The sequence below is a fragment of the Canis lupus genome, chromosome 1 (genome assembly GCF_048164855.1).
Source record: "Canis lupus baileyi chromosome 1, mCanLup2.hap1, whole genome shotgun sequence".
NCBI lineage: Eukaryota > Metazoa > Chordata > Mammalia > Carnivora > Canidae > Canis > Canis lupus.
Window position 1 is genome coordinate 89,142,956 of NC_132838.1, and position 13,572 is coordinate 89,156,527.

The window sequence follows — 13,572 nt, forward strand, 5'->3', positions numbered from 1 at the left end:
GCGGAGCCCACAAAAGTCACAGAGATGCTGAGCAGGGCAGCTGATGGAATAAGGTCAGCCCAGCCACCCACAAGATCACATACAGACTCTGGGTGGCTGTGCTTGTTTCAAGTAGGGCTAACACCTATCACACCTACCTCAAACTCTGCTGTTAGAAGAATAAAAAGGAAGAGAGCTAACATTTATTAAGCAACCATTTTGTGCTGGAGTCCATGTACTAGAAGCTATTTGTAGTACCTCATTTAATCAAGAAGAGCAGTATCTGTGAATGACTACATATTAAGTGAAATATATTCATAGCTTCTGTCAATCCCATGGGCAAAAGGAGAGGATTTTTAAAAATCTGATTAACTCAGCACCTCTTAATAGAATCATGAGTAGGACAAGGAATACAACCCATGTCTCCTGATTGTTAAACCAACATTTCAAAATTTAGTTTGGACTTAATATATTACAGTTACTATCATAAAAGTTGGGGGGCTCAGGTTAAACATCTGCCTCCAGCTCAGATCATGATCCCAGTGTCCTGAGATTGAGCCCCGCCATTCTGGCATCAGTCTCCCTACTCAGCAGAGCGCCTCCTTCTCCCTCTAACTCTGCCTGATGCTCCCCCTGCTTCCTGCTTGTTCTATCAAATAAATAAAAATCTTAAAAAAAAAAATTGTAACAGTTGTAGAAGCTACCTCAACATCCTTAAATAATATAGGTTATTTCATTTTTCTCCTCCTTTTCTTTTTTCATAACCCATTCTCTCTAGAGATAAGTAAATACATTGAATTACCTCTATAATTTTCTATTATACAAACCTTAACCAAAAAATATATTAGCATGCAAATCTTTGATAATATAATAACTACTGCCTGCTACAATGCATCATACACTTTAAGGGAGGAAAAACCATGTTTGGGCAAAAATGACTAAGATCTATGACCTATAAACTCAAGGACAGGGGATGCCTGGGTAGTTCAGCAGTTGAGGATCTGCCTTTGGCTCACGGTATGATCCCGGGGCCCTGGGATCGAGTCCCACATCAGGCTCCTCGCAGGAAGCCTGCTTCTCCTCTCCCTTATGTCTCTGCCTCTCTCTGTGTCTCTCATGAATAAATAAACTCTTAAAAAAAAAATAAAGAAAGAAAGAAACAGGATTGTAGCAAGGATGAACTGCATAGCACTCACCTTTTGTAGGGTCACAGTGTACTGCTCCCATATCAGTTCTTCCATGCCTGGGGCCTATTTTAAAGCAACAAAACCAGTTGGATTAGAACCACAAACATTTCAGTGCTAGAAATAAAGCATTATAAAATTGAAAATGTCTCAAGAGAAAGTCCAGCTCACACATTCTACAAACCCAAAAGAGTTGGCATTTTTGAGGAACATTATATCACCTATTTTTAAATACCCCTTCAATCAAATGGCAGTCTTAACAATACTGGAAAATTAGTGAAATATGTAGTAATAGATATGTAAATGTTAAGTGTTGAGTTTTTTTTATTATCACCACTCCAAAACAATCATTACAAAATCCCTCAAAAAAGAAATCTAGAGTTGTTTAAGATTTATTTATTTATTTGTGAGAGTGAGCCAGCATACAGAGCAGGAGGGGAGAGGGAAAGAGAATCCCAAGCAGACTCTGCTGAGCATGGAGCCCAACTCGGGGCTCAGTCTCATGACTTTGAGATCACAACCTGAGCCAAAACAAAGAGCTAGATGCTTAACCCACTATGCCACCTAGGTGCCCCAAAATCTAGAGTTTCAAAGAGGTATTTTTTATTCATTTTTTTTAATCACCTCCCTTCCCCATCAAAGGTGATCTCTTAGGCAAGCTTGATGCCTTTTTATGTCTAAAGGAATCCTTGGCCTTCTCAGAGAGTGCCCAATTGGGTAGCCTCTTCTCCATCAGTACTGCTAGGCATGAAAGATGAAAATGCCTGCATAAATTGATGGAGGCTTCAGTTTCTGACAATATACCAAAATAGATGTCCAGAAAAGCCTGAAACTGGCAGCTAGCAATTTAAAAATACTAATAATTATACAGACTGTCTTTGAAGAGAAATCCTTAAAGACTAGAAATACCAAGAAGGCTCAAAGCCAGAGAGATAAACCAGCACTGAAACAAACAAACAAGAATCCACGTAGGGTGGAGATTAGATTGGATGGATATAGTAGGGGCAGATGGAGATGGCAGGGACACATGCTTTGTTCATCCTCAACTCTGAATAGAGTGGAAATAACTAAAAATACCTCCCTGGACAATTCCTATCAACAGACCCGTATTCACACAAGCCTGGGACTATAATTTATTACAGATCAAGCACACCTCCCCACAACACACTCAGAGTGGTTCTGCATGGTAGTGCCACACAGGTACACAGGGGCAAATGGAGATTCTCTCCCAGGTAAGTACCTGAGGAACAGGAGTTCACAATTTGAATGCACACACACACAAAACAAGTCACCACTGTGTGTTGGCAAATTGAACACCAATAAAAAATAAGTTTATTATTTAAAACAAAACAAAACAAGTCACCATGAGTGAGAGTTCAAAGAAACAGAAAACTACAGAGTCAAAGACTCAATCCTGGAAATATCAGTCACAGGCTCAGAGAAGTAGGTACAACATGAAGTTTATCATAAGAAATTAAAAGGAGAAACTGAAAGTATACTACTGAAAGAATAAAAGAACATCAAAAATGACCATGCAAATCTGGAAGGAAAAAAAAAGCAAACAAAGCTTTTAGAAATAAAAATATGTCACTGAAATGGGATCAACAATGAAGTGAATCACATACTACACACAGCTGAAGACAATAATTAATTGGAAGACAGATGTGAAGACAAGTGACCCAGAATGCAGCAAAAAGCACTTAACAAGTGGGACATGCTAAAGATAAGACCAAGGAAGTCTTACAATGTAATGTGTCTGTGTCTAGTTAGATTTCCTGAAGGAGATGCTAAGAGGGTACCAGAGTAATACAATACTCAAAGAGATAACGGGTCTTACAGAATTGAAGATTTTTCAGGTTCAGGAAGCACTGCATATCACAGGCAGGGTAAACAGGGGACGAGGAGAGACAGGGAGGAAAGCACTTTTAAAAACGTGGTATTCATAGAATAATAAGGTATAATAAATGATATTTTTTATCTTTTTTGATACAGAATCATACTTGATAAACATTGTTCAATTTGATCTGTAATTATTAACCTACACTTATAAACAATGGATACCCTCATATTTTGTATAAATAAAACTATAAATGATTGCAATAAAAAAAAACGTGGTATTCAAAAAATAATAATAATAATAAGGGGCAGCCCTGGTGGCTTAGTGGTTTAGTGCCACCTTCAGCCTAGGGTGTGATCCTGGAGACCTGGGATCGAGTCCCACATTGGGCTCCCTGCATGGAGCCTGCTTCTCCCTCTGCCTGTGTCTCTGGCTCTCTCTCTCATGAATAAATAAATAAAATCTTTAAAAAATAAATAAATAAATAAATAAATAAATAAATAAATAAATAAATAAATAAATAAATGGTATTCAGGAGCAGAGTTAAATTGCTAATTAATTTTAAACTTCACTGATTTAAAACTACATGTTAAATTTTCTGGGGGTAACCACTATAGGAATACTGATGGTACATAATTCCAACAATGGAGAGGAAAATAAAACAAAAACCAAAAGCCAATCCAAAAAAAGGCGAAAGGGGAAATTTAGAAAAAAACAGCACAAATATAGCACATATTCTAGAATACAAAATACAGAAAAGTTATCACAACAAATATAGGCAGGATAAATTAAAAACCCAGCTATATTGTTTTTTTTTTTTTTTAAGACAGAGTGAGCGAGGTGGGGGACACAGAGGGACAGTGATAGAATCTGTGCCCAATGTGGAGCCCAATGTGGGGCTCAATCCCATAACCCTGAGATCATGACCTGAACTAAAATCAAGAGTCAGATGCTTAACGGACTGAGCCACCCAGGTGCTCCCAGGTATGTTTTTTAATAGAGAGTTTCTAAAACACAAGGACACAAAAATATAATTATATGAATAAAAGGCCTTACTATACTTATATACAAATTAAGATAATTAAAACAAAACTAGTTGTTTTACATTAGAATTTTTTCAAATCAAGTTTGGCATTCCTACACTGATATTAATATGAGAGAGAGAAAAGAATCAGAAAATGTTCAGATGATGTGTGCCCCCCCCCCCGCCCCCGCCCCAGTTTAACAAACTCTCTGAACTGGGGGAAACACAGCTTAACACAAAAGGCTATTCTATCAACTGATCTATTGGAACAGATCATTTGTTCCCTTTGGCAAAGGGGTTTGGTAGGAAGAAGCAATTTTGTTTATACAGTATACAGCTACTTAAACCAGCCTGGTCTTAAGTAGCTACTAACTGATGATTCGATGTGTGAGGAAGTCATGATCCTTTAGTTCACCCTCCGTGTTCTCACTTTTAGGACATTTCCATGGCTAATACCATCTGGCTCCAAGAGATCAGAATTCATAGATCAAAAACTAGAATAGGGCCACCTGGGTAGCTCAGGATGTGATCCTGGGTCCAAGGAGCCAAGGATCCCACATTGAGCTCCCTGTGAGGAGCCGGCTTCTCCTTCTATGTCTCTGCCTCTGTGTCTCTCATGAATAAATAAATAAAGTCTTAAAAAAAAAAACTAGAATAAAAAAAAAATCACCTCGAGGGTTAAAAAGAAAATACAAATTGTCTGAGGAACAGGCAAGAACTAGGAGCCATGCTATCAGCACCCCTGGGACCAGGTGCTATGGGATAGGGGTGGGATGGGTGGGATCAGCACCCAAAAGGGGCGATGTTTAGGTTCAATGAAGGCACATCAAAGCAATTAAACAGGTAAACATTCTGGACGCCTGTGTGGCTCAGTGGTTGAGCATCTGCCTTTGGCTCAGATTGTGATCCCTGATCCCAGGGCTCCTGGGATGAGTCCCGCATGGGGTTCCCCACAGGGAGCCCGCTTCTCCCTCTTGCCTGTGTCTCTGCCTGCCTCTCTCTGTCTCTCACTCTCTCATGAATAAATAAAAAAAATCTTAAAGAAAAAAGAGGTAAACATTCAAAAAGATAATTATCTAAATTATGTAAATCTCCCCATTTAGATTTGTTCACCAAGACCTCTGTTTTTCAATTGAGAGAAAATTAAACTGGATTTTCAGGTTAAGATTTTTCTATCTCGCTCACTCCCTTTTGTCCCTATCTCCTAGTACAGTAGTTGGTGCAGAGAAGAGGCACTCAAAAAGGTTTTCTTTTCAGTGAACCAAGAAGTGGATACACTGTCCATTCATCAGTTGTTAATACGATTAAGGCACTGACTTCCACTACTTACAAGTTTTCTTAAAATCTGCTACAGTCACTGGCCCTCTGATCTCTGACAGCACCCCTGGGGTGATTAGGCTGGGAACTCAAGTGCCTATATGGTCTGGTGTTATAGGTGTGCTTTATCACCATTCCTCTCTGGAATGCTGTGGTCTATGTCTAACATGTGCCAGTATAACACAAATTTTCCAAATTTTAATACTACTTAAAAAAAGTTTTTGTAAAAGGAAACAGTAGGCAGAAACCTAGTTGATCAGAACTGATGATTTCTTTCCATTTCACAGATTACCTCCTAACTCCTTGGCCCCTTCAGGTTTCAATGTGGCTTTAACCAGCCACGTACCAACTAGCATGCATGCTCCCCAAATTCATCTTCTCAATACTTGACTCTACCTTAAAGCTGGCAAATTTCAACAAAATGAATTAATGTGGAAGTTGCTACAATAAATACAGATGCAAGCTCTTTAAATATAGCAATATCCCTATACGTTAAGAAAAAACATCATGCAGCACCCTCTCCAAAATATTCATCTAAAAATCATCAGGAAAGAACTAACCAGTACCATGACAATCACCCCTAGAATTGGGGTGGGAGGAGTGGTGCTAAGGGGTGCTAAGGGGTGGGAGGGAGCACAGTGTCCAAAAACGGTGTGATATTTGGGTTAAATGAATCAATAAAATGAAATGTACAGGCACTAAAAATAATTACTTAATTCTCATGATTACTGTGTTTTTAATTAAAGAGAGAAAGAGCTAGTTGGTTTTATATTATTAGGTCTGTCTGCTCTTGGTGGAAGGCGTAGAAATAAAAATTGGCTATAAACTTTATATAAGCATATAAACAAGAGATGGGAAGAATACCAAAAAAAGGTTAAATCTCCTCAGGAGCTGTGATATGGCAGAGAATTATTTTTATATAAGCACATTACTCTTTATTTTTAAAATAAAAATGTATTCTAAAACAGCAAATTCTCTTTTTAAAGTTTTGGATTTAAGGATCCCTGGGTGGCTCAGCGGTTTAGCGCCTGCCTTTGGCCCGGGACGCGATCCTGGAGTCCCGGGATCGAGTCCCGCGTCGGGCTCCAGGCGTGGAGCCTGCTTCTCCCTCTGCCTGTGTCTCTGCCTCTCTCTCTCTCTGTGTCTATCATAAATAAATAAATCTTAAAAATAATAATAAAATAAAATTTATCATTTAGCCAATTGTGAGTGAGCTGCTACAAAACTTTATTTTTTAAATGTTGCCCAAGTAGAATGGCTTTTGAAATTCACTATTCTTCCATAATGCGATTATACTAAGTATTCCCGAGCTATGCACAGGGGTGCATAGCTTATCCAGAAAGAGAATTAAACCCCTATTCCTACCACTACCACCCCAACAGAATTGAATTAAATTTTTAATCAATCAAACCTTGCCAAGTGCCCAAAAATCTCCCCAACTTGTATGAACTGATCAGATTGTAAGTGGCTTCTTCTTTACCTAGGGTTAGTGGGTTGTGACATAAACTATTAACTACTTAAACATAATATTATAAGAATATATTTCTGTTATAGTAGGTAATGAATTTTATTTTACTTTATTTTATTATTATTATTTTTTTATTCAGAGGCAGAGAGAGAGAGGCAGGCAGAAAGGCAGAAGCACAGGCAGAGGGAGAAGCAGGCTCCATGCAGGGAGCCCGATGCAGAACTCGATCCCGGGTCTCCAGGATCACACCCCAGGCTGCAGGCGGCGCTAAACCGCTGTGCCACCGGGGCTGCCCAGGTGATGAATTTTAAATCTTATTTTTTAAAGATGAGGAAACTGAAGTAAATAGATTTTAATAGCTCTTTTGAAAGCTATTAAAATATATCATAACTGTGTATTTAGCCTACAGCACTATGACTTTTTATGAAGGTCTCAGACCCTTCATTCACTCACTCCCTTATTCATTCATTCAGAAATACTTACTAAGTACTCACTATGTGCCAAGCATGTGATTTATGACCCTTTTGATACATTGGCAAATAAAAATCACCAAAGCCCATGGAGTTTTTTACCAAACATGGTGTGCCCAAAAAGAAAATCACTGAGTGTCTTCTCTGCCTCATCAATATAAATACCTTTTGGGAAACAAAGAACTCCCCACACAGTCACACATTCCTCAGAACATCACCTCCCTGGGACAGGCTGCCAGCAAACAGCAGCTTAGCTGAGGGCTTCAGCTCATGCCTTTCAAACTGGGCCACTAGGCTTGGGCCCCACCCAACCTGGCAGGGCTGTGCACAGATCCTAGAATTGCTATCAGTATTCAGACTCTGCATGAATGCCAACGGGCTGTTGCTTAGCTTTGAGGAGCTTTGCATACAGGGCCACAGAAAGAGCACACATATATTAGAGCCAAAGACACACATATTGCATGATGCAGTGATTTCTCTCCGGGCAGAGGCCCGAGAGGAATGTATGAGTAAGTGACAAGGATACACACAAAGAGTATTCATAGCAGCAATATTCTCAACAGCCAAAACCTGGAAAGAACCCAAATATCTATCAAGAACAGAATGGACAAATACATCATAATATATTATTCAAATGCAATATTATAATGTAATAAAAACAAATTAGAGCCACATGTACCACAACAGATGCAACTCAAACAGAATGTTGAGTGAAAAACATCCTAGAAGCATATGCAAAGCCTGATACAATTTTTATATAGTTTAGAAAGCAAACCATGTTTCACAACAATGTGAACATGTTTACTATGCAGTAAAGAAACTAAGTTTTATGTTCTCTGGTGTTCTTTACTACAATAAAGAAAGAGCCAGCAAAAGTAATTTTTTCTTTAGGGATGTTCTGTTTAGGATTATGTATGTGTATGTGTGTGGTAAATCTAGGAAAGAAAGGGGCACCTAGGTGGCTCAGCAGTTGAGCGTCTGCCTTTGGCTCAGGTCTTGATCCTGGGATAGAGTCCCCTGTCTGGCTCCCCCACAGGGGGCCTGCTTCTCCCTCCACCTTGTCTTTGCCTCTCTCTGTCTCTCATGAATAAATAAATAAAATCTTTAAAAAAAAAAAAAAAAGACTAGAAGGAATAAAAAGCAAGGTAATGAAAACCACAGACCTCAGGATGAAGTGAGCTGGGCAAGAGGCAGAGAGAGAAAGGACTTTGTATCCATCCTGGTGAGGCTCCATGCTATTTGTTTTATAAGTAGGCTTTATGATTTAGATTCATAATTCCTTTATGTGCACCAAACATTTCATTAAGTTCAAAAACGGGGGACACATAAGTGGACATCAAGGTGTACCTGATTCCTAGACAGGGACCTCATATCAAATTTTTTTTAACCCCCAACTTTGCAAAATAAAAGTGTTACCACTTGACTGGAGGAGAGAAAGACAGGGTGGTGGCAATAACTTGAGAGATGCATAGAAGGCAGGTGAGGGAGAGACCATTCAGCTGTGGGGGAGCAGTGGGGTGAAGAACTCCCCAGACTCCTTCCCTCCCCCCCCCCAAGTCAACACCCCAAGGGCCAGGAAGGAGCATCTTCAGGGTACTTCACACCAATCCCTCAGCACTTTTATTTTTCATGTAAATTGTTTTCATTATAACTCTTTTGATATTATAATGAGTTATCCCCAGACAACACAGAAAGTTAAAGGGAGCTAATCTTCTACCATAAATAAAAAACTGTGTTTAACAGTAAGGTATTTACATGAAGAATGAAGGGAAAAGGGCAAGGACAAATAGTTACTTGACCTGTCTTTTTAAAATACCCCCTAATTGTTGTTTTCCCTTTGAAATACCTTGGCCAAACAGGTAAAATCCTCCATTTTGCATAAATATGTTAAAAACTAACAAGGATGCCTTGGTGGTTCAGGGGTTGAGTATCTGCCTAGGCTCAGGATCCCGGAATCCAAGATCGAATCCAAGATCGAGTCCCATTATCGGGCTCCATGCAGGAAGCCTGCTTCTCCCTCTGCCTGTGTCTCTGCCCCCCCCCTCCATGTATCTCATGAATAAATAAATAAAATATTTCAAAAAATAAAAATAAAAAATAAAACCAAAAAGAAAAATGTCTTCTAAAAAAAAAACAACAACCAGAAGGCAGATAACCAAAAGTCTGCACTATCTCTACTCCCCCAACAGGCAACTTTTAGGCTTTTTGTCCACAGACTGCTAGTTCAGACAGATGGAGGCCATAGCTAAAGTTAAAGATTATTCAAACTCGGTCCATAATGGGGCTGCCTGATAAAAAATCCCACCCAAAAATGTAAACACTCATACATGTTACAGTAGTACTTACCGTTCAAACTTTAAGAGGAAAAAAAAAAGAACTGTTTCCTGTGATTTAGGAACCTAGATTTAGAATAAAGATGGCTATAGAATAAGGAAACAAAAAGTTTTACCATAAAATAAGAAATTCCCAAACACAAACAAACATCTTCCACGAGGCAGTATATTAAGTCATTCTCAGGAAGCAAAACAGCACTTGCAGACTCCCAACACATGGAAAACAGCAGCCTTTGATTCATAAGCCTCATAAGAGGCTATCAGTTTCACACATCTGCTAAAAATAAGCCAAGTATTTTTAAAACCCACCATTGACTACACGCTGCATGTCACAATTTGTTACTGAAAACTGCCAGAAGCGCAAATAAATCCAAAGAGAAAGGAGTCACTGTGAGAAAGCTTTTGCTCCCCAACCACTACCCGCAAAGAAAGGCTGGGAAAGAAAAGGGGGGAGAGCTTGCAGGGAGACTCACATGGCCTTTCAATCTCCCCAACTTTTTAACAGCCTGGATCCACATCCTCTGGAGGACCTGAGCAGTCTTCATGGCCTCCGGAGATTAATCAGTAGGCCACTGCCTACACCCCAGGCTGCTCACCCATTGCCATCACTCCACGTGGTTACATAAGGCGGATACAATAGTGGCCCACATTCCCAGCAAATCCTGTTGTCATCTCTCACAGTGACACATCCATACAGCAGGGACGCTGGAACGCTTTGAAAAGCACCACTTGCGAGGAAAAAAAGAAAGCAGTCTGGATTTACACCACTTGAACGGTTTTCTTTCCTTCCCTCTCTCCCATGCAAGGGAAGGAGAGGATCAGAGCAGATATTCTTGTCAGCCATATAGAGTGACTCAGAATCGAAGTAGAAATCATGAAGCAAATAGGACATTTTGGAGCAAAACTCTGGAAAGGAACAGTTAGAGAAGTGTTTGTTTATACAGACCCTCCCGTACACACACAAAAGGCACAAGCTGGCTGGAAATGAACTGGTGGTGTTTCAGGTGAATGGAATTGCCAATGTCACACAGAAATTAAAGGCTTGAAGATAAGATGTTTCACATCCTTGGAGATAAGAGGTCTGTAGGCGAAAGGGAGCTTGAAGCCAACTGGGGGACAGAGTGCTCACTCAGCAAAGTTTTCTCTTCTCCCTAACCTTTCTGTAAATCTAGCAGATAAAAGAATAACAAAGAGCTGTACCATCTGTTTCTGTTTTTACCAGTGGTGGGGGTTGGGGGACAGTGGAAAAGTACATTTTAGGTTTTTGAACGTCTAGAAAAGACTTAATGGGATGCCTGGGGTTTCACAGTTGGGTTTGGGATTTCAGAAGCATGGTCTTCAGGATCCAGTCCTCATTCTTGCTATGATATATGCTACACCAAGGGGTCAAAGTAAGCCGTTTGCAAATGTGGCGAGTGCACCATCCAAAGTGTTTGAGGTTAAGGTGTTTGATAAATATGGATTATGAGATGGAGACCATACAGGAAGCAACTTGAAGTAGAGGCAAGAACATAAGCTGTAAAGGCAGAAGATCTGGAGTACAGTCTGTTCTGTCACTTAGCTTGGATACGGTGTCTCCTTCTTTATAAAATGGGGATAATACCACCTACACCTCAGAGGGCCACTGTCAGTCTGAAATGAAATAACCTCTATAAAGGGCACATGCTGAAGAGGCACTCAGAAATGTTCATGTCTTGGGGTGCCTGGGTAGCTCAGTTGGTTAAGTGTCTGCCTTCAGCTTGGGTCATGATCCCAGGGTCTTGGGATGGAGTCCTGCGTCGAGCCTGGCGTTGGGCTCCCTGCTCAGTGGGGAATCTGTTTGTCCCTCTCCCTCCCTGCACTCTCTCTCAAATAAATAAAAAAATAAAATCTTAAAAAAAAAAAAAAAAGTTCATCTCTTTCTGTTAAGTTCCTCATAAGCATTAGAACAGCAAAATAGGGTAGGAAAGTAGTAAAAGTTTGCTTCAAATCTTACAAAGAGAAAGGCAGGAAATACAACACCCAGGACTCAGCTGGGCTGTGCAGATGGAGGCAAGCTCCCTACACACCAGCCAGGCTCATCCCCCAGCTCACGGGCTCCCTAGGCTCCAGGAGCAGAGAAGCACAAGAACCTAGGCAAGGAGGGAAAGCACAAAGCAGATCCCTCTTGGACTCTGACAATCCTTTGGAAAATACTTGAGTTTCCCTCGTGAGGAAATAAATACTTCTTTCCCTCATTTATTTATGCATACTGCCCAGAAGTCAAAGGCATCCTACCCCTTAAGAATTTCAGATTCAGGGCGGCCCAGGTGGCTCAGCAGTTAAGTGCCACCTTCAGCCCGGGGCATGATCCTGGAGACCAGAGATTGAGTCCCACGTCAGACTCCCTGCATGGAGCCTGCTTCTCCCTCTGCCTGTGTATCTGCCTCTCTCTCTCTCTCTCTCTGTCTCTCATGAATAAATAAATAAAATCTTAAAAAAAAAAAAAGAATTTCAGATTCATATACAGTGATTTCCAGAAGTCAGCTTTTGCCCTAATTCTTTTAATTGTGCTTTAAAAAAAATACATAACAAAATTACCATCTTGGGCAGACCCAGTGGCTCAGCGGTTTAGCACCGCCTTCAGCCCAGGGTGTGATCCTGGAGACCTGGCATCGAGTCCTATGTCAGGCTCCCGGCATGGAGCCTGCTTCTCTCTCTCTCTCTCTATCTCTAGTAAATAAATAAAAAATCTTTAAAAAAAAATTGCAAAATTACCATCTTAATCATTTCTAAGTGTACAGTTCAGTACTAAGTACTTCGCATTGTTGTGTATTGAGTCTCTAAGACTCATCTTGCAAACCAGAAACTCTACACCATAAACAACTCCCTGTTGCCCCCTCCTCCCACCCCTGGTAACTACCATCATACTTTCTGCTCCTATGAATCTGACTGTTCTAGATATTGCACATAAGAGTCTTGCAAGTGTTTGTCTTTTTCTGTGGGACGTACTTCACTTATTGTAATGTTCTGTGTTCATTCTTGTAGCATACATCAGAATTTCCTTCCTTTTTAAAACCAAATAATATTCCATTGTCTGTGTATGCCACATTCTGTATATCCAGCCATCCATAGATGGACACTTGGGTTACTCTCACCTCTTTGCTATGGTGAACAGTGCTGTGGTGGAACATGGGTTTGCACATACACTATCACCAATTCTTTACTCATTCACTCAGCAAATGTTTACTAAGTATAGCCTGCTAGACTCTGAGGATCAGATGTCAGTTAAAACATACAGCACTGGGGGCACCTGGCTGGCTTTGTTGGAAGAGCATGTGACTCTTGATCTCAGGGTCGTGAGTTCGAGCCCCACAGTAGGCATTGAGATTATTGAATGAATGAATGAATGAATGAATGGAGTGAATGAATGGATAAATATAAAGCATGGCACTTAGAGACACTGCACTGACTGCCCTCAGGAAGCTTGGCAAGAGCCAGCACCTGATGGGAGGGTGGGGGATTTCCCCTAAGCAAGTGACCCTGAGATGAAGTTTGAAAAATGAATGGTATAGGGGTGGGGGTGGGTTGTGCAGGATGCAAAGACTAGCACAGAGCAAAGACCCTAAGAAAGGGGGAACCGAGAGAGTAGCCATGGGAACCACTGCAGCCTCTCCCTAGCAGTTTTTATACCAGGGGCATCAAAAGGGCATTTTGTGGTAGAACAGCTGCCTCAATAACATGATCTCACGTTTAGCAATTTACCTCCCCCAAAGACTCCTAAACTCCATATTCATATATTCGAGAAACATTTCCTGAACAGCAGCCTGTGGACTGAAAGACAAATTACCTGAAGTCACTGCAAAAGGCAGTCACGGTCCAATAAGGAGGAGAGTACACAGTAACAACTCAGTACTACTGACGGCCATAGCAAAGGAAGATAAAGGCCCACTGTCCACACTGATGGGAGAGATAAGCCAAGTTCTTCCTTCACAAGAAGGA

General features: G+C 40.6%; 1 protein-coding gene across 16 annotated transcripts in view; it reads right to left on the minus strand.

Moving 5' to 3' along the window:
• Positions 1-13,572, minus strand: part of TJP2 (tight junction protein 2) — a 123,747-nt gene that overhangs the window by 35,892 nt on the left and 74,283 nt on the right. For 14 of the 16 annotated variants that reach the window (XM_072838803.1, XM_072838814.1, XM_072838866.1 and 11 more), the window contains one exon: positions 1,176-1,229. In XM_072838803.1, the coding sequence (XP_072694904.1) occupies positions 1,176-1,220 (45 nt within the window). In that variant the 5' untranslated portion in view covers positions 1,221-1,229. Of the gene's footprint in view, positions 1-1,175; positions 1,230-10,085; positions 10,195-13,572 lie in introns of those variants that run through there. The other 2 variants (XM_072838845.1, XM_072838777.1) reach the window with 2 other exon arrangements.